Source organism: Podarcis gaigeae, assembly GCF_964106915.1.
Source record: "Podarcis gaigeae genome assembly, chromosome: 8".
Classification (NCBI taxonomy): domain Eukaryota; kingdom Metazoa; phylum Chordata; class Lepidosauria; order Squamata; family Lacertidae; genus Podarcis; species Podarcis gaigeae.
Window position 1 is genome coordinate 62489352 of NC_139684.1, and position 19614 is coordinate 62508965.

Here is a 19614-nt window from a genome sequence, read left to right on the forward strand (position 1 = left end):
AAGAAAACTTTCTTTTCTTAGAAAAGGAATCCTGCAGCTTTATGTGCCACAATGGTGACTATCATAGGGTCAGGTATTGTAACAGGACGATGAATGACTTCATATAACCTAGCACTGTGCTAGGGAGAACAGGAGCTTTTTAGGAACCAGGAGTTCTACAGTGAGCACTACAATCTGAAGGCTTATTTTAGCTACTTGATTTGACCAGTATTTTGTTTTTTAAACTGGTCAAATGCAATCCTATACAAATACCTACACCAAACTATCCCAACAAAGAATTATTTTGTTGATCAACCTTCCAATCATAGTTGGAAATACATCATTGGTATGTCTTGAGCAATACAACTTAGTACCCATTTTTAAGCAATACCGATATAAAATTTTATCCCTCAGCCACAAACCGATACATTTTAAACAGTGTTTGGAACAGGTTAAGATTACAATGCAGAATCACTGGATCTCTTTTATTACAGCATGTTTGCTAAATTTACAGCAGATAATAAGCTGGGTCCTCCTTGATCAAAACATTGATGTTTTAAAGTAGTACACAATATTTTAAAAAGAACATATAAAAATACCCTTTTAGAAGCCTCTATAAGAAAGGAAATACAAAGTTTATTTCCACAACTTTCATCTGACCAGAGCTGCACAGTAACGCTACCATTTTACACTTTGTTTTAAACTATACATCGGGGAAAGTCTACAAAATTAAAGGAACGCAGATATAAATGATTGCATAGCAGAACGTTAACTTTTAACATTAAATGAAAGTTAGAAATACTATCAAATATACAAAGGTTCTAGAATCACCTCTTAAACACATTCCACAGCCAGAATTTTAAAAGCCAGCTTTATTTAGAGTGGCCTGTTAGAACTAAAATTGAAACAAAACAATTCATCAACATTCAATTATCCTACCAAGCGTAAGTGGAGGGTCTTTAAGTGTTTGATACTGGCTTTCACATTTGAATTAAAAAGCTATGGTTTGTAATACAAGAGAGCTCTCTGCAGAGAATACTTTGAGATTATGCCATGGCAACTTTTCATGTTCAGTTCTGATACTGTATTACAACAAACCAAAAGTAGGATGCAGCTCTTCTTCATAGGGATGAAGAAGCTCACATTATGATAAACTACCAGTATACTGGAACTGGATATGCTACATTGCAAGTGGAGCACAATTTATTATCACCTTCTGGGTAAACAGACTAGTTTAACCTACTATGATGTAGGTTCTGACATGTAAACTCAAAACTGTCAATTATAATTTTTAAAGATAGGAGACTAGAAATTGGTTCTTATGGATACACAGACTACCTATGAAGTCATTGGCAAAAAATATTCATTCTTACATATACACATTAATCTGAGATGTTTTCTTTGCAGTTTTACAGCAAGTAACCCTATGCAATGTTGAGGTCAACTGTTCACTAGATACAATACACTGGATATAAATGTATACACATTCACCTAATTATGTAACTAAATATTTTAGGTGTCAATATAAGTAGCTGGCAAAAAGTACCTGGAACCTTGACAAATTCCACAACAGTCTCATGGCTGTTTTATCTCCTTTTCACTATGCTACAAGAACCATCTCTTCAGATGTTATCAATGAGAATCTTAATACTATTTTTCACAATGCCTTAGGAACGAGCCACCTTGGCACAAGTGGGGAAGAAAAATGCAAATCCCCTCCCTCTCAAATGTCAAAGTACTAATTTCTGATTTCACAGCAGTTACCAGTGCATCACAAATGCGCAGTTTTCCAACTGTACTGCAGGGATTATTGGACAATTTAAATATACATGAAACAGTTATTGTTTGTGGGTGAGTTCATTAGGACAAGCTGTAAACTACTGTCATAATCAATGTGCCATTGATATTTGAAGCATAAAAATGCAAGTCTTTTACAAAAATATACATAGAAACACCACAAGAACCTCAGTAGCTGCCCATGACATTTAACAAAGTGGACTCTTTTGTATAAGATTCTCAATATTGTGTTTTAATAGTATTAATTGTCTGCTAACAGGATAACTGACGAAAGTTATTTTATGCAATGTTGCAACATCATAACTCAACTGTGTAACTGGATGATACATGCCTAAAAAACAAGGTACATTGTTAGTGGCCACTGGACTTGGGACTAGCCCATGACCTGGATCTGGATTTTGATCTAGATCTAGAATGCGATCTCGACTGAGATTTGGATCTAGCTGGTTCTTTTTTCCTTGATTCTTTTTCATATCTTGAGCTGGATTTATATTGTGTTTTAGAATCCGTTTTAGAGGTGCCTCTAGATTTAGTGCGAGATGCAGATCTAGAACGTGATTTAGCCTTCATTTCTTTTTTGGGTGATTTAGATCGTGATCTTGAATTGGACTTTGACCTTGAAAAAGATCTGTTACGGTGTCTGAACCTATCAGAAAGAGGAAGATAATACATTTGAATATGGACAAGTTGCTAGGAGTTGGGTATCTCACATCAAAATAGCTTACTCTTGCAGGCACAGACTAGTCTGATTTTGAATTTGTTATATAAAAGAATGTTTACCTATCATTATCTGAACGACTTCTGCTACGTCGACGTCTTCCAGCAGGTCTACTGCTAAAAAGGTACATCAGAAAAAGTAAACAGTGGCATATACCTTTAAAATTATTCACACACACCCAACTATGTTAAAGTTTCTTGAGAGTTGCATTTGTTTTTCATTTTTCTTCAGTGATGCACAGACTTTTGGATGGTCCATGCAAGGTACAACAACTTCCATGCATGTTATTACAAAGGTGACTTGATATCTAGAAGTGTCAAACAGTCAATATGATCTCTCTTCTCCATTACATGGCAGCATAGGTCAATCCAAGTACAACACTTACTTTCTAGGACTATAAGATCTGCGATAGCTGTAGTCAAAAGAGCGGCTTCTTGACCTCCTCCTTTCGTAACTGCGGCTTCTAGAACGTCTGTATCTGTCATAGTCATCGTAACGGGAAGAGCTGTATACATTTCTTCCTTCCTTGGCTTTCATTTGGTTTGGTGCTACAGAAGAACAGAACAGCAATTTTTTAATGTTACAATAAAAATTCTCTGTTGGTGTTTGTAAATGCAATACATGTTAATCATTAAGTAACAGACTCCTAAAATGACTTCCCACCACCAATGGATCTTCATCTCTGAAATGGAAGAATTTAAAAAACATACTGTCCGATCATTTCAGTTTAAGATATATGGAGGGCCAAATGTTTCCCATCTATAATCAACAGCAAAACCCTTCTATAGTACTCAATTACAGTAAGTTATTGTATGCACACTCAAATACATGAATACATTTTCTAGCTGAAATACACATGCACCGTGCAGAAATTATCAGAAACATATGCAAATCAACTCTGCATCCTTTATTCGGCATCCAGCACTCTAGTTTATTATCTGCACTCTTCTTGACAAATGAGGAAGAGTTGGACTATCAGGACTTGGGCAGATACTAAGTTCTATTAACTTTAATAGGTCTACTTTTGAGTATTACTGATATTGGATCCAACCAACTAGCTTTGCTTCCAGGATTTTCTCCTTGCCTCCAATCATACACGTTAGAACCTTAAAAATGGCAAGTAGCACTCACTCCATCAGCTGTTGTGATAGACCAACTCCATCTGGCCTCCTCTCCCTGGGAACAGACATTCCATCAGACTGTCTCAGTGGGATGGATAGGAAGCAGGGTTTATTCCATCCACTTTGCTGAATGCCTAGCTCAATCAGGCTTTCCATAATATTTAATAATAATAATTATTTAATTATTTGTATGCTGCCCTTCTGACTCAGTTGCTTTAGCCACGCTGGCTGGCACCCAAGAGAGTATTAAAAACACAATAAAACATCAAACATTAAAAACTTCCCTAAACAGAACCCTGAACTGTGCCATCTAGTCATTAACAACTGTTTAGGAATAGGTGCCTAAACAGTGCCTCTTCTGCTTCCCTCCATGTCCCTTTCCCTTTGTGTCATTTTTATTTATTTAGTGTAAGCTTGTGGGTCTTATTTATGTATTTCATAAAGTTTATATACCGCTTGTAGAAAACCCCCTCAAAGTGGTCTTGTTTTAATTTATTGTACCATTCACAAGCCATTCTGGGAGCCTTGTTGGCTGAAGATTGGGACAGAAATGCTTTAAATATTCTAATTTATTTATTTTGCAGTGCTAAACCCGCACCAGATTTTGTCTTCTTCTGACAAGTCTGACCACACATTTAATACATAGCCCTGAGTATTTGGCTTTACGTTTTACACTACACAGTTGTTAAGACAGTATACATACTTTTACGATCTCCTTGAGCAAACTGGATTTCTATTTGGCGGCCACAAATCCACTTCCGGTCCAAATTATGAAGGGCATCTTCAGCATCACGGACATCTTCAAATGTGCTAGATGTTAAGGTACTTGGGAATTTGATGTATTTACAGCTACACAGTTAGCAAGCTTTGTCTTTCCCATAATGTCATCACACACCCTTGTTTACCAACTTGTCCTCATTTTTTGGCATGTTCTATGGCATAACAAAAATTAGCTGACATTAAGAATATCTATTTGAGACAAAAGACAAATTTCATTTTAAAGTAATCGTTCTACAGTTGTCTATATGGGTATTTCAAATATAGCTTCTCTGAAAAACTGTTTTGCTTCCCTCAGCAGAGACTCATTAGAAGACATCAAAATGTTGCTTTTTGTTGATGAAACTAGTACTAGATGTTTCCTAGATTCTTATACAGTGGAACCTCAGGTTGCAAACGTGATCTGTGCGGGAGGCACATCTGCAACCCGCAGCGCCGCGCCTGCGCGCGCTGCGATTTGGGGCTTCTGCGCATGCGCCAAAAGTAACCAGTTCCCGGTACTTCCGGGTTCAGCGCAGTGCACAACCCAAAATCGCATAACCTGAAGCATCTGTAACCTGAGGTACCACTGTACTAAGGTTTTAAAGTATGAAATTATACCAAATTTTATTATATAATGTAATAACCCATATCCTGCATACCTCTAAGTAGCCTAAACAGGTTGTCCCTTTATGTTCATGTACCAAATCCTAAGCCAAATTTCACCCTATTACAGGTATACTCATCTCAAATAATGAGTGATTGCATTTCATTGAGAACCATAATTTCAGAAGATACTACCAAAGTTAAGCAAATTATTACAGGGCCCAAAGCTAGACTAAACCAGAAAAATTGATTGGTTAATCACTTACACAAGCAGCCAGAGGACAGCTCTTATTCTGTAGGATACATCAGGTTTGGCTCCTTTTATCTTGGCCACCAGTCAACTTCATCTTGACCTTTAACTCTTTAAGTGCTTGTCAGAAGGACTTGTCATGAGATGCTTGGTCAAAAGTGACAGATGGCTTTATCTTTATACTTTGAAAAACAACCTTTTCCCCCATTTGCAGATAAAGCGAAGTTTTGTCTCCCATTATGGCTTGTCCTTCTTCCAGCTTTTTCTTTATCTTTTCTTTTCCCAAACTTTCCCTTCTCTTCAAGCCTGATCCTTAAGAGGTCTTTGGCTTGTCTACTTGCCTTAATTCTTGAACTCTACTCTAAAGGTTCTTTCATGCTTTCTCTTTGGGGTCGCCATTACTGTACAGCTTTACACTCTGAGGCAACAACAGAGGACAGTAAATTAGGGGACAATAATCAGAGCAAAACTTTTCACCTCATTTTTATACAAATCTGCTTTTGATCAAATTATTCCAGTTTCCATGAAGTTAAACAATAAAATATCAGCCACATTTTGCTAAGCACAAGAACAAGTTTATCAATGCCAGTAATATAAAACTGCAACGATACACTTGAAGGCAGCAGCAAAGGCCATTTCAATGTTAAAAGCACAGATCTGTATATGAAGCTTGCAATAACAAAGCACATTTTACTTGAGCAATTTAAATTTTAACTTATAGAAATTTTGTAAGATAGTCATCTGTGAGGGAAATGGAGCACACTACAATGACATTATATACAACACAGAAGAAAACAGCTTTTTCATTTAGGGTTGTTACCTCATACACAAACGTGAATTTCAAACTTCAACACCCCTCACTAATCAGCCATCTGAAGAAAGGATATTGAACATAAGCGAATCCTCTTGGACGGCGAGTGTAGAAATCCAGAGGTACATACACATCTACTATTGGACCGTAACGACCAAATTCACGACGTAGATCTTCAGACCTGAAACAGAACACTGACCATTTGAATGTCTTTACCAATTATAATCAAAGCAAGCTGAGAAAAAACAAGCTACACGAACACATACTTAAGAGACAATTGCCAACCACTATTTGAAATTAAGGTTGTATCCAATGCTGTGCTTGCAGAGTTCTGCACGTGTCCCCAAAATCTGCTTTGGAGAGGAGTTCTGTTGTGCAAGTGGAACACTAATGTTGGATACAACCCTAAGGGATCTATCCAACTAAGTTAGGCTCAGAGCCACTGAAACTGATAGACCTATTTTAGCTTATGTCCACTGTCCAATAACATCAATGGCTTAACTTTGAGTGGGATTCATGTTGGATCCCTAAGGCTACAATTCCATGCTAACTCATCAGGGAATATAACCCACTGAACATAGTAGAACTTACTTTAATGTGGGACTGAAGACCATTTCCTTAGCATTTTGTGGTAACAGTCCATTCCCAAATACAAGTATATCAAATAATTATTAAAGTGTATCAATTAGATGAAAATATTTTCAAGCTTTTTTTTAATTAAAAAAAATCTATGCTAGTGTTCCTCAAGACTTTTAGGAATTATTACAGAATAATAGCGGATAAAAAAGCAAAGGAGCACATCCACCATCGCCAGGAGCTATGAACTGCTAACTGTAAAATACTTTAGAGTTGTGTTAAGGCCTATTGAAACAATCTACTTTAAATAAAAAGGTACTATTTAAATGTTAATATCTAATATAAAATTTTCCTAATGACACACATTCTCCTTTTCTTTGATATTGCAACCTGGAAACATTTTTTTTAAAGAAAAGAAAGGGGACTGAATTAATAGAAAAAGTTCGACCGCTCTTGATTGAATATAAACTACTCTATATTTCAAGTAATTTCTAGAGGCTTGCTAACCAGTTTAACCATAGGTGGAGGGAGAGAGACCTGGCATAACAGACCTAGTAAAACATAAAGGAACTAGATACTGAAGTTAACTGAAACTGAAAACCTAAAAATCGTAGATTTGGATTAGGGAAGTAATTAAAAACATAACAGCCCACTAGATCAGGCCAACTGCTCGCCCAGTCTGGCAATTAGTACTCGAGGACCAACCAGATGCTTCTGGAAAACTTGCAAGCAGGATTTAACCACAAAGTACTCTCCTTTCCTTATTTTTCAGCAATGGGTATTCAGAAGGATACTTCCTCAGAGACAGAGTATAGCCATCGCAGCTGGTTGAAAATATAGGCAAAACCATCTAATGAGGATAAATTCCAAACAGAAATTAGATGGTGCCATGAATAGAAAAAAAAGGTAGACAGACGAGACTCAGGTGGGGATGAAACAATATGAGGGAAAACGAAAGAGACGAAAAGAGGGCAAGAGAAGAATAAGGACAAGAAGCGCGCGGGAGGGGGGAGAGAAAAAAAAGAAGTCTTTGAAAATAAACGCTGCTACGATAGGGTTTTTAACATTAATTTGTAAGCTACTCGGGGGACTCTTCCGGCTGAAGAGCGGAGCCTAAATGCCTATTTTTCTTATTGTGTTTTGCCAAGTCACGTTTGGCTCCAAACGGGAAAGCTTGAGAACAACACACAGAAGTTCATCGGCGCTTACTCCCAGGGAAGCCGCGTGCTGAGAGCTCAGAACGACATTGGCGGTTAAGCGCCACGGAACAAACGCGCTGAAGTGGGACGTGAAACGAGGGGCATGGTGTGCAGAGGCCCGACGAAGAGCACACAAGAAGCGGGAAGATAAGACAAATGGCGGGAAGGCGGCTCGCCAAGACCTCCGCCGCGAGCTTTCCCCGCAGCTTAAACTGAGGCCTGGCGCATTCTGCATAATGCCTATGCGGGACGGGAAGAATCAAGAGAGCTAATGGCGGCGGGGGGGGGAAGGGGGCTCCTCTCTCGCTCGCTCGCTCTTTCTCCGCGCCTCGGCCAGCAGGCCCAGCCAGGCAGCTGCCATGCCCTCTCCACCCCCCGCCTCACTTACACACACCTGGTGTCGTCAGCCACGTTCCGCACGAAGAGCGAGGTGTTGGGAGGCCGCAGGTAGCGAGACATGGCTCGTCCGGAGGCGGCTGGCTCGAAGGGAGAGCGAGGCAGAAGGCGAAGGGAGGTCGGCGAAGCGACCCTCCTGACGAAAGAGACACAAGCAGAAAGCGCCTCAGGCCAACCGCCTTGTGCTGACCTCTCGCGAGACTCGAGCCGCGCGGGGCGGCAAGACTGGCGCTCGCTCACAATAGGAGCGGAGGGAGTGCGAGCGCGCAGGCGCCGGAGAACTTTCGCCGGCCGTCTGGTCTCGCGGGGCGTTATGCGCAGGCGCCGAAGTTTCTCCCGTTCCCCTCCCAGCTCCACCCATTTCCTTCTCTTTGAGGCCTCGTCATTTCTTTTTCAAGCGGGTGCTCGCGGAGTACGCATGCGTATCTGTTGAAGTGGTCGCAAGTCTGTGGAACCGAGGGGCTCATTTCCCCGCGTTTAAGGCGCGCGCAGTGTTGCTCGCTTAGGGGGTCGGGGTGAGAAGGTTGCTATTGGCCGTTGGCCAGGCTTTCATTCATCTGGGCACTACCTTGCAGGACACAAAACCTTTCAAGGATATATTTCTACGAAAAAAGAATTTTTTTGTAAACCTTTATTAGGTTGCATTTTAGAAAAGAAGGTGACCTTTAGATGTTCACTCTTCACCTAATGCTCATAAGCCCTCTGCATGGGCCTAGCGGGGGCAGATGCCTCCCTAAATAAATACAAATAAATACAAATCCCCTGCCCCTCCCAACAAAAGTCTGCCCCCCCCAATCCTGGGTATGCCCATGGCCCTCTGGTTTCATTACATTGGTACAAACTAACTTGGATCCCCTGTATGGGAAATACACACTGTTCAGAGACACACTGCCTGTGGTTTCACTCATTTAATAACAAATAAAATAATAAATCAGGAAAATGCCCTCATTGGTAAAGGGAAGGCATTTTCTGTTGGAGCAATACTCTGCATATCCTGAGAAGCACTTTGCCTTCCTGTAACCACTTTTGATTCTTTCACGCGTAAAGCACTGTCCAGTAAAGCCTGCAGCCTGAGGGGTGATTCAGGCAATGATATCCTAGGACAGAGTGTTTCTGAGGCTTGCCAGTGGAAATAGAAAGATGGTGGAGAAAACTACAAGCAAGGTACTCAGTGCTGAGGCCAATGTAATGATTAGTGATTCTATGGTTACAATCACTTTGTAGTAGATACATAAAAGTGTTGCTAGTACATGACATAAAAGTATTGTGCCAAAGGTATACAGGTAATGAGTCGAGTGAATAAAGCACTTTGGAGTAGAAGCCTAGCTAATGTTTGGCTTGTGCATATTTAAAAAAACCTTCAACCAGATGGAGTCATCACAAGTCTCCACATGCCCTTATGCTTCTGAAATATGATGCTGCCAGCTACAATGCACTTGTTTTTCAAACCTCTTTAACATCCTGCTCTTGCTGCTACAGTAATTATGTTTGGAATGCAGTGCCTTAAAAAAATACATTTTCACAAAACAAATCCAATAGGATAACAATATACTTCCCAAAAAAGTGCAGCAGTTTTCAAATTGTGTTTTAGGGGAATCTTAGCATTCCTTTTGTTTCTCTGGGGAACCGGGTTCGTGTCTCCGCTCCTCCACATGCAGCTGCTGGGTGACCTTGGGCCAGTCACACTTCTGTGAAGTCTCTCAGCCCCACTCACCTCACAGAGTGTTTGTTGTGGGGGAGGAAGGGAAAGGAGGTTGTTAGCCGCTTTGAGACTCCTGAAGGGGAGTGAAAGGCGGGATATCAAATCCAAACTCCTCTTCTTCTTTGACAATATACACAACTTACATTTAAAGCGCATACCTCTGGCAAAGAGGCATGACAACTAGTTCATTCCTCACAGAGCTACGATTCCCAGCACCCTGGGAATTTGGAAGGGCTGTAGATCAGTTGTAGTGTATCTGCTTTGCACACAGGTCCCACATTCAATCCTCAGCATCTCCAGGTGGGGTAGGAGAGACTCCTGCCTGAAACCCTGCTGCCAGTCAGTGTAGATAATATTGAACTAGATGGATCAATGGTTAGGTCAGCAGGAGGCAGCTTCCTACATACCCTTAACAAGTTTCCAGGTTTCTTTGAAAATGGGGGAAATGTGCTTTAAATGTATGGAGTGTATATGAACCATACATATAAGGAACTTAGGAATGGTTATAGCTTCAATTTCTTTAAATACTTGTTTCTGCTCTTATTTCAGTCTACCAAAGTGAGTGGCAAAAGCACGTCCAGTTCTGAACTTCAGATGGCAGCACAACCTATGGTACTTTTTGTTTTTTCAGTTTTATCTGGGGTGCATTTTTCTACACTGGATGCCATGCCTGTACATGGGTTTGCCCTTTTTACAAGACTGGTGCTTTTATGGAGGAATTTAAGCCAAGCTGCAGCAGAGCTGTGCATTCGACCCACTGAGATAACTTTGCTCCACATTCCTGGGACTGACCTTGTTCCCTGCAGATACAGTAATCAGTGGCTGACTGTACTTTGCTGTCTGCAGCTCAGGGTTGCTGATGAACTCCAAGCATGCTAGTCTAACCCATTGCCCTTAGTATGTGTTCCTTTCACAGCTCTTCCTCCCCGCCCCACCGCTAGCTGTTCAGCACAGCTTCATCAGTGTCAGATTCAATTCTGTTTGTGTACACACCAGGTGGCTTTCAAGGATGTCTACCCTGTGCAAAATGAATGAATGAATTAGCAATGGCTAACCCAATTGGTATGAGTGGGTTTTCACTGGGAAAACTCTGGGCAAAGGAGAGCGCTCAGAACTTTAACACATGGAACTCAGTTGGTTAGTGTCTGGTGCTAAGAACTCCAAGGTTGCAGGTTCGATCCCTGTAAGGGACATTTGCATAGTCCTGCAATGCAGGAGGTTGGACTAGGATGATCCTAAGCTCCCTTCAAACTATGATATATGACACGTGCCTGTAAAGAGCAGGGCAAAAAGTAAGTGTGGATAATCCCTTTGTCTAGTCTTTAAATGAGCATTAATTCTAATTTGTTTATGGGGCAGTTCTATCAGCATTCTTCTTGAATTGCTTGCAGGTTGTTTACATGTCTTCCCATTCGTCATTCATTCCACATCTTTCAGTGTATGCCCCTGCCACTCTTCAAACTGCAATAAGTTATTAAAAGAAAAATGTGGATTTGTTGCACTAGGGGAAGAGAATTGTTTAAATGCATAAACCCCAGGTTCCAGTTGGTGCTGGAATCACTCATATAAAATACTGACCATCTGGAAGAACCCTAGGTCTCGTGTTTGTCATTTCCAGTGATGTTCCAATTCTGCCTGGTGTTTCCATTTAACATTGTTGCTTTAAAGTAGCAAATACCCCAAGTTAAAAAGTTCTCCAAACAGTTTGTGGTAAGTGCTGAAAGACCATCCTTGAATGCTTAACAGCCAGGCCTGTCCCATGCTTGTTCCCAGTATAGTCTGCTCAGTGTTCCAAATAACTATTGTGATTAATAGTCATCAACAGCCCTTGGGGTCATAGAAGCATAGAGTTGGAAGGGACCCTGAGGATCATCTAGTCCAACCCCTGCAATGCAGGAATATGCAACTGTCCCATATCTGCCATCCATCAATTGGTCTAATCCTCAATTATTACTTTTTAATGTCCCCTCAAAACTATTGACTATCACAACTTTGCAAAGGAGTGTTTTCCTCTATTGGTTCTGAATCTACTGCTGGTTAATTGCACTAGGCGAATCCGAGCTCTATTACTGGGGGCCTCAGTACATGTCTGGACTCCAGTCAGAATGGGATTCTCAACTAAGCAGCTCATAATTGTGCAAAGAGGGGAAATGGAGTTTCCCCCAATGCAGCACAAAACACTGAAGTCAAAAGCTTGCTAAGGAAAACATGGATCTTTTCCTCATGGGACAGCAAGGACCGTATTTATCGCTCTATAGGACGCACCCAACCATAAGACGCGCTTGGTTTTAGAGGGGGGAGAACAAGAAAAAAAAAATACCTCTCCCTCTCTGCGTAGCGCCTCTCCAGCGAAGCAAAGCCAGGAGAGCATGAGGGATTGGTGCAATGCGAAGCCATGGAGCCTGCATTCGCTCCATAAGACGCACACACATTTCCTCTTAATTTTTGGAGGGGAAAAAGTGTGTTTTATAGAGCGAAAAATACGGTATTTTACATGTGCATTGTGTGATGCCACCAATCAGCTTTCTTGCTAACACTCTTGTTGTTTAATTCTCAAAGCTTTATTTGTTGTTGCACATTTTGGCCAATAGGAATAACGTAGCATTGGTTAAAATCACATTTTGCTTAAGGTAATTTATGCCATTGACGGCAAAGCATAATCTTCCAAGTACTGCTTTTCCAAGTAGATATGGCCTCTGTGTATGTGTGTCTTCTTCTTAAGGGAAGATGGCAGCCAGCAGTGCGCCACCAGCTGTCACTGCAGCTGTGGTAGCAGTGGACAGCCCAGCAGCACCTAGAAGAGGAGCAAGGCACACCATTATTGTGATGAAGAGCTCAAGGTGGGGAGACTGGCTCTGCCAATCATGTGGTTCTTGTCCTGAGAGCAGCAGACATACCGACTGACTGAAGTGCGGCAACAGCGCTCCCAGCTGCTACTCCTCCACCATTGGCGATGGCTGCTGCCGACATCATTTTTGCAGCCAGAGAGCCAGCTGCAATTCCAGCTCCAGTGAAGCCTGCTGCTCCCAGTGCTGCTGGGACAGCAATCGTGGCCACTGCTGCAAGAACACAGAATAAGGTATATGTTACATGATAGAAGTAGGGGAACTGACTACAATATATCATCATCATCAAACCTTTTAATGGCATCACATACAAACATCCAAAACAAATCAATACAGAATTACCACTTCCCGAGTGGCACAAAACATTTGCTAAAAGAAAGGCGGCAGAGCAGACTATCATGTTGGGATACTGCCAGGGAGACAAAGTCCATCATGACTCCATGTCGTCTCCGGACGTCCATCGATCTCCCATAGACAAGCAGTATCAGCAATTAGCGACACGACTCCAGAAATAGCTTGCCACATTCCAGAGCTGATGCACGCTCTATCAGCAGAATTCACACAGCAAAGGATGCACGCAGGAGAGCATTATTTAGAAGTTTATTCAGCATTGGTCAGAACAAAGAAAAAACATGACTGCCTGCTTCGGTCTGCTCAGGCACAGAGAGAGAGAGACAACAGCTCTATCAAAACAGAAACATCCTGTGAACAGGAAATACGCAGGCTGTGACACAAACATCCTGCTCCCTTTTAAGGGGGAACGGAAATATCCTAACAATCTCTAGGTCTCCAGGGAGATCAGATGTCTGCAGTGTATTTCAATGACAAAAAACCAAATAGCTATATTTAGCTACTAACTTGGTGAGGAGAGCTCTTGATCATTCCCCAGTAAAAGAAAATGTATGACCTCCAACTCTGGTTTCCATTTGGGGATAGAGAGTTGATCTAGAAATTGCTGAAGGAGATCAGCATATAGTTTACAATGAAGAACCATGTGCGGAAGGGTTTCCACCAGGTGATCTTCACATGGGCAAGTTCTTTCTCCTTCCACCCTGAGAACCTTCCCCTGCCTGATGTTTGATGGATTTGAATTAAACCTGACCATCGAGAATGCCCTTTTTCTTGAGGGTTAAGCAGAAATTCAAGGTAATTGTGGTTAGTTTCATGTGCCCAAGAAAGTTAGTTCTTGGCGTTCAATATCCCACAACCTAGTTTTTAATATAGCCTTGGCAGATGGTAGGGACATCGATCGCAAAAGTTCCACTGACAGCCTGAGTTGCAGTACCTTCTTGTTAAACTGTTGTAGCCCTGGGGAAAGAAAGGGATCTAATAAAACATCACTGAGGAGAGGATCTTTATCTGATGTAAGGCAGATGTTTAACCAGGATAGAAGAAATCTCGCCCAGGCGACAGCCTCTACCTTGACCTCCCTCTAGTCACAAGGCTCCACAGGGTGCACAGCGTGGGACTACTACGATATATAGATATTTGCTTAATGCAGAAAGGGCATCAAAATTTTGTTAAATTTAATGCTGTTGGCTATCCCTTCAGTTATTCTGTTTTGATATGCCAGGTGTTCTGTCAAAGCCATTTCACAGATCTCTTCAAGCCAGACTTTCATTGTGAACTCCACCATTTCCAATGACTTGCAAGCTTCATTCATGCTGCTGCAAGCAAAATAATCACCAAAATTTTCCCAATTAGAAATCCATATTATTGAAGACTTACCCAAGCCAGCTGCACCTCCCAAAGCTGCAATTACTGAAAGAGAGACTTGTTTTAATAAGATATAATGGATCTCAAGTACATATACAGTCATACCTCGGGTTATGAACGCTGCGGGTTGCACGTTTTCGGGTTGCAGACCGCGCAGAACCCGGAAGTACCGGAACAGGTTACTTCTGGGTTTTGGCACTCATGCATGCGCAGAAGCACAAAATGACATCACACGCATGCGCAGAAGCACATGCATGTGTGCAGACGCGGCGCTTCAGGCTGTGGGTTGTGAACGTGCCTCCCGCACGGATCACGTTCGTAACCGGAGGTATGAATGTAAAATGCAAAAAAGCATCAGGTGAGCTACAACTATGATGGGCATATTTGTCAGTTTCAGTTACTTTCTGTTCCTCATGTTTTCCAGTCTTAGGTTCAGTTCACATTTCCATATCAGCCTGATTTAAAAACAAACACACACAAATTCTCATGAAAATTTCCTCACTATTTTAATGCTGATTTCTCAAAGTTTTACAAGATTTTAAAATACATCATTAGCATTTCGAGGTAGTTTGCCTGGAAACATTATTTCAGTTTTCTGATGACTTTTTATCGTTTTCTTCTCTGTGTGGTCTCTTTTTAAAGAAGAATCGCTTAGCAATGCTAATGATTCAGCGGCATAATGATTTATCCCTAATTTAACAAAGTCAAGACAACTTGTATTACGACAAAGTGCTGGACCCAGGTAAATGTCTATTCATGCCCACAAGAGACCTCCAGTTTCAGGAACAGGGAAATTCTAGTTGAGGTGTGAGACAACACACACATTTAACCAAGTACGGCCTACTGGTGTGGATGGGAAACATCAAGATAGATTTGGGAAGCATAAAATCAAAAGCACTTATATGCGGATGAAGGCACACAAATACATACTCAGAAACAGTAGCCTGTGTATGTACATGTTTGTGCCATAGTCTAGACGCAGTCCAATAGTGATGTGTGCTTCTAATTTTAACCTAGGCTGAGTGGGGGCAGAGGTGAGGAGAACCCCATGTCCCCGACTGAGAAGAGTTTGAGAAGACTGGAAGGTGACAAGTTACCCAATCCCCAAGAAAGTAAATAGGCTCTCTTACCTGGAACGCCCACCATGTTGGCTTTAAGAGACCTGAAGAGAGATTCCAGAAACTCAGTTAGGCTAATGCAGTGTACAATTGTGTGTTAAACTATGGAACGTGATCCCATAGGAGGCAGTGATGGCCACCAATTTGGGTGAATTTAAAAGAGGACGGCACAAATTCATGGAGGATAAGGCTATCAATGTCTACTAGCCACAATGGCAGCAATGCTTCTGAATAGCAGTTGTCTGAAACCACAGGAGGGGAGAGGGTGCTCTTGTGCTTGAGGGTTTTCCAAATGCATTTGGATGGCCCCTGTGATAACTGGACACTGTCTATTTAGGATACAGTGGTACCTTGGTTTACGAACTTAATCTGCTCTGGAAGTCCGTTCTTAAACCAAAGCGTTCTTAAACCAAGGCGTGCTTTCCCATAGCAGCAGGGGACTCATTTTACAAATTGAACACACTCAACAGGAAGCAGAGCATGTTCTTATTCCAAGGCAAAGTTCACAAACCAAAACACCTACTTCCGGGTTTGCAGCGTTCTTAATCTAAGATGTTCATAAACTAAGCTGTTCTTCGACCAAGGTACCACTGTAATTCTATACATCTGACAAAGTGGACTCTGGTGGTTTAACTACCAATCCCTCTTCCCAGTTAAGTCAGGGTATTGTAGTTTTTAAAGAGAATTAATTAAGAACTCTCAGCACCAAGGCCGGCTCAAAACATTTTGGTGCCTGAGACGAATCAGAAAATGGTTTGTTCCCTCAGGAATCCTGGGAATTGTAGTTTGTTCCCAACTCTGGGTTCCCAACTGTGTCATCTGTCTGGCAGGAAAATATTAAGAATAATAATTCCTGCATGCCAGGTTGCTGCTAAAAGGTATAGAAGGACCGGCAAGAATGGTAGCAACTCCTATGCACAATATGGAATAATCCAAAGTTTGAAAATAGGCATTTACCCTGTGAAAGACAGGTGTACTCTTTTAAAGCCTTCTCAGACATGTAATTTTATTATGTACATTGGTTTTTAAAATCTGTTGCTTTTATCTCCATCTGAAAGCAATATTGTCTTTATTGCTATATAAAGTCATTATTGCTATATGACTATTTCATACAATTTTATGTATACAGTTTAGAGGGTTTTTTTTTTGAAGTGCTATATAAGCATTGTTAAATGAATAATAATAGAAAATAAGTAGTACCTAAAATCTCAGCATTTGTAGAACATGTAGCCCCATGACAAAGCAGAGCTAGAAAGGATTCATCTTTCTTTCTTCTGGAGGTGTGTATGAGGGATGTGTTTATGCGTGCAGCAACTCCATTTTCAGAGGCAAATATACCAGCAGCTGCAAAACTGCAGCTGCCCCAAAGAATAAATGCTGAGAAACAGCATAAAGCCAAGATTTGATTTTTAGATGCAAATAAATAACTATGAGTATGAATCAAGGGGAAATAAAAGTGCTTGACAGCAGCACTGGACATCCACAAGCTCAGGAAGAGGATAAGAATATTGCTTTTATTTGTGGTGTCTGGGATTGTCTGTAACAGCTGTGTGGCAGACAGAAATGCCAGAAGGCCAGCTCTCCCCATCAAGGCATCCTCATGCCGGGGAAAGCAGAACCCTGGTTTTTGCTTTTCACCCAGACACAGATAACCTAAATATGAAAGCATGAGAAGTCACCTTCCTTGCCTTTTCATCAGGAGACATAACACTGCAAACAGTGTTAGAAACTGAGATATGAAAGCTAGGAGCTACATAAATGGAATCTTAAACCTTTGTTATGGGCCCTACAACAGAATGTCTAGGCGTGTGTTTTTATAACAATACAAAGCTGAAAATGAATGAACTGCAGCTAAAATCTTATGTTCATTTTTCACATGGTCTAGTCCTCATCTGAAGACTGCAAAAAAACCACAAAGCCATGCTTCCTTTGCCCACACTGCTAATATTCTTATGAGGGTCCCTTTGCCCATCTCCAGAGAGTGGCTGGAAGTGGGGAGGCAGAAAAAGGTCCTCCTTTCCTTCCAGCAGTGGCAGTTTTAATCTGAAATCTGAGGCGCAGTATTGCACCCAGAGCCCAGAAGCTGCTGGAAACAAATTCCCTGATGCAAAACATGCCAAAACAATGGGGAGTTTCGAGACGGAAGAGAGGGGCTTCCATTTCAGTTTGGATTGCGTCAGAATGACGGGATTAAAGTCTAAATCAGGGATGGCCCAGCCAGGCCCAAAGCCCTGCTCTCCACACCACCCACCTCTCTTTGTTTGCCTCTGGCTCGTTCTGCACAGGCAGTAGCTCCCAGCCAGCGGATGAGGATTTTTTCTCTGGCTTCTCCCCGCTCCTGCTGCCCCCAATGTGCTTGCCGCTCACTCTGCACAGCAGCGGCTTCTCCTCAGCTGGCGTCTTGGCAACAGAAAGCGAAGGCCCCAGGACCCCTATGCTGGCCCTGCAGTCCCCTGCAAGACGTCACCTAATGTTTCCATATAGCTTTAATTGGTTCCAAGAATTTAACAAGCGGCTGCCGGTTATGCAAAGAATCTGCTTGCTTCGATCCATCCTATAAGTGTTGCATAGAGCTAATACATCGCTAACAATATAAACAAGTTACCTCTTACCTGTTTTTCCTTTCTGAAATGCAAATGTTTTTGTTAAAAAATGGCATTCAGTATTTACATTGCAAGCATCCTATTAACAATACTTTTACAGCTAGATCTTTTATTCTGAAAACATCCTTAAAGTTGTCTAACAGCAAAAACGGGGGCAGTGTTATTCTTTAATTCCTTTTACGATATCCTGCCGAAAACACTGCATATCTGTACATATCGAACAAACAAACTTAACATCTACTAAATTCTTGGAAAATAGACATTGGGGTGGGTGTGATACTTGGTCTTGCATATGAAGAGAAGTCAGCTCTCCAAAACAGAAACATCTCTATGCTCAATTGCTGAGCTGGGGAAGGAACTGATCGAGTCACCAATTTCCCTTGATTGTTTTGGTTACCCCTGCTAGAAGCTGCTACTTACCCACGCCTCTCCTCGGAAATCTGCAGCTACGTACTTCCACCACGTTCTCTATATTGGGGAGAGGCTAGTGATTGACAGTATCCTCTGCCAATGGAAACAGACCTAGACTCTCGTTCCATGCTGAAACCCCCCCCCCCCCAGTTTTAAAGTGATTCTCAGAGACCAGCCCACAAAACCTTTAGGTTTCTATTTCCCCCACTTCTGAAGAGGAAGGGAGGAAACGAAAGTGGCATTGATATCACGTGGCTTGTAATTTAATGATTCACTTTTCCTTTTTGTAGCTTACCTAGGAGCAAGAAGAGATAGACTGAGCTACGTCTCTATGGGAATATTCACAAATTAAGCATTTTCATCAGGAACCATGAGAACGTGAAAACCATGAAACAAGGACTGAGTCTACGAAGTGTTTTGAGCATATACTGATAATGAACCCTATTAAAACACTTCTCCCCACCATTTTTTTTAAAAGGACAATCCAGTAACTAATTGTAGCTGGAAAATTTCAGGAGATGAATGGAACTATGTAGGGGAGGAATTTAATGATAAAGCTGAGTCATGATGGGGTTTCAGTACTTGTATCAGAAAGGATTCAAAATTCTTCAGACAAATCCTGGGAGTGTGAAAGAGGAAAAATGTGGCAGTGAAGGGATGGGATGGCTCTTTATAATTATGCTAGAAGGTATTGGAAGCAATTATTACTGTGATTCTGGAAGAAAACTGAAGCCCAGGCAACACCAAGTAAAAATAAATCATTCTGCATCTGCAGTAAGCACGGGTGTTGTGAAAGTTCACTAGCACATTTTTGGGGTTGGGTGAGATTTTGTCAGCCCAAAGTGGTGACATTTTGGTGAGTGATATTTTTCATCATTAACTTTCAGGAGGAGTTTTAAAATATTCCTGCATACCCATGCATTTGATTCATGGGTAGGCAAACTCCGGCCCAATCGCCTTCTCAATCCGGCTGCGGACGGTCTGGGAACAAGCATGTTTTTACATGAGT

The 19614-nt window shown here is 41.6% G+C and overlaps 2 protein-coding genes and 1 long non-coding RNA gene across 7 annotated transcripts in view; 1 reads left to right on the plus strand and 2 right to left on the minus strand.

Moving 5' to 3' along the window:
• Positions 1–450: 450 nt before the first annotated feature.
• On the minus strand, positions 451–8422 carry SRSF10 (serine and arginine rich splicing factor 10). 3 transcript variants are annotated; one of them, XM_083751912.1, is made up of 6 exons: positions 8208–8422; positions 6113–6219; positions 4319–4420; positions 2880–3042; positions 2557–2610; positions 451–2422 (listed from the first exon to the last, which is right to left on the minus strand). In XM_083751912.1, the coding sequence occupies exons 1-6, from the start codon at positions 8270–8272 to the stop codon at positions 2128–2130; spliced, it is 786 nt and encodes a 261-aa protein (XP_083608038.1). In that variant the 5' UTR covers positions 8273–8422; the 3' UTR covers positions 451–2127. The 3 variants fall into 3 exon arrangements, with proteins under 3 accessions (XP_083608038.1, XP_083608037.1, XP_083608039.1); XM_083751911.1 differs by having other exon boundaries at positions 8202–8422; XM_083751913.1 differs by having other exon boundaries at positions 451–2610.
• A 151-nt stretch (positions 8423–8573) lies between these two features.
• Positions 8574–19614, plus strand: part of LOC310850458 — a 31468-nt gene continuing 20427 nt past the window's right edge. Inside the window, exons 1-3 of one of the 2 annotated variants that reach the window (XR_014567337.1) lie at positions 8574–9373; positions 10461–10523; positions 11303–12141. This is a non-coding gene — a long non-coding RNA (uncharacterized lncRNA). Of the gene's footprint in view, positions 9374–10460; positions 10524–11302; positions 12142–19614 lie in introns of those variants that run through there. The other variant, XR_014567336.1, reaches the window with a different exon arrangement.
• Positions 12451–18754, minus strand: LOC310850431 (uncharacterized protein). 2 transcript variants are annotated; one of them, XM_083751989.1, is made up of 5 exons: positions 18615–18754; positions 15604–15635; positions 14486–14518; positions 12809–12970; positions 12451–12705 (listed from the first exon to the last, which is right to left on the minus strand). In XM_083751989.1, exons 2-5 carry the CDS (start codon positions 15617–15619, stop codon positions 12629–12631), a joined length of 288 nt encoding a protein of 95 aa, XP_083608115.1. In that variant the 5' UTR covers positions 15620–15635; positions 18615–18754; the 3' UTR covers positions 12451–12628. The 2 variants fall into 2 exon arrangements, with proteins under 2 accessions (XP_083608115.1, XP_083608114.1); XM_083751988.1 differs by lacking the exon at positions 18615–18754 and adding an exon at positions 17531–17627 and having other exon boundaries at positions 15604–15637.

Excerpts from the sequence above, each read along its gene's own strand:
- LOC310850431 (XM_083751988.1), bottom strand. The coding sequence starts at position 17,563 with ATGGGCAAAGGGACCCTCATAAGAATATTAGCA. Across the intron at positions 15,638-17,530 it reads CCCTCATAAGAATATTAGCA|AGGTCTCTTAAAGCCAACAT; the intron begins GTGTGGGCAAAG and ends GAATCTCTCTTC. Across the intron at positions 12,971-14,485 it reads GGGAGGTGCAGCTGGCTTGG|CAGTGGCCACGATTGCTGTC; the intron begins GTAAGTCTTCAA and ends GTGTTCTTGCAG.
- SRSF10 (XM_083751911.1), bottom strand. The coding sequence starts at position 8,272 with ATGTCTCGCTACCTGCGGCCTCCCAACACCTCGCTCTTCGTGCGGAAC. Across the intron at positions 3,043-4,318 it reads TGCTCAAGGAGATCGTAAAA|CACCAAACCAAATGAAAGCC; the intron begins GTATGTATACTG and ends GTTCTTCTGTAG. Across the intron at positions 2,423-2,556 it reads AGTCGTTCAGATAATGATAG|GTTCAGACACCGTAACAGAT; the intron begins GTAAACATTCTT and ends TCTTTCTGATAG.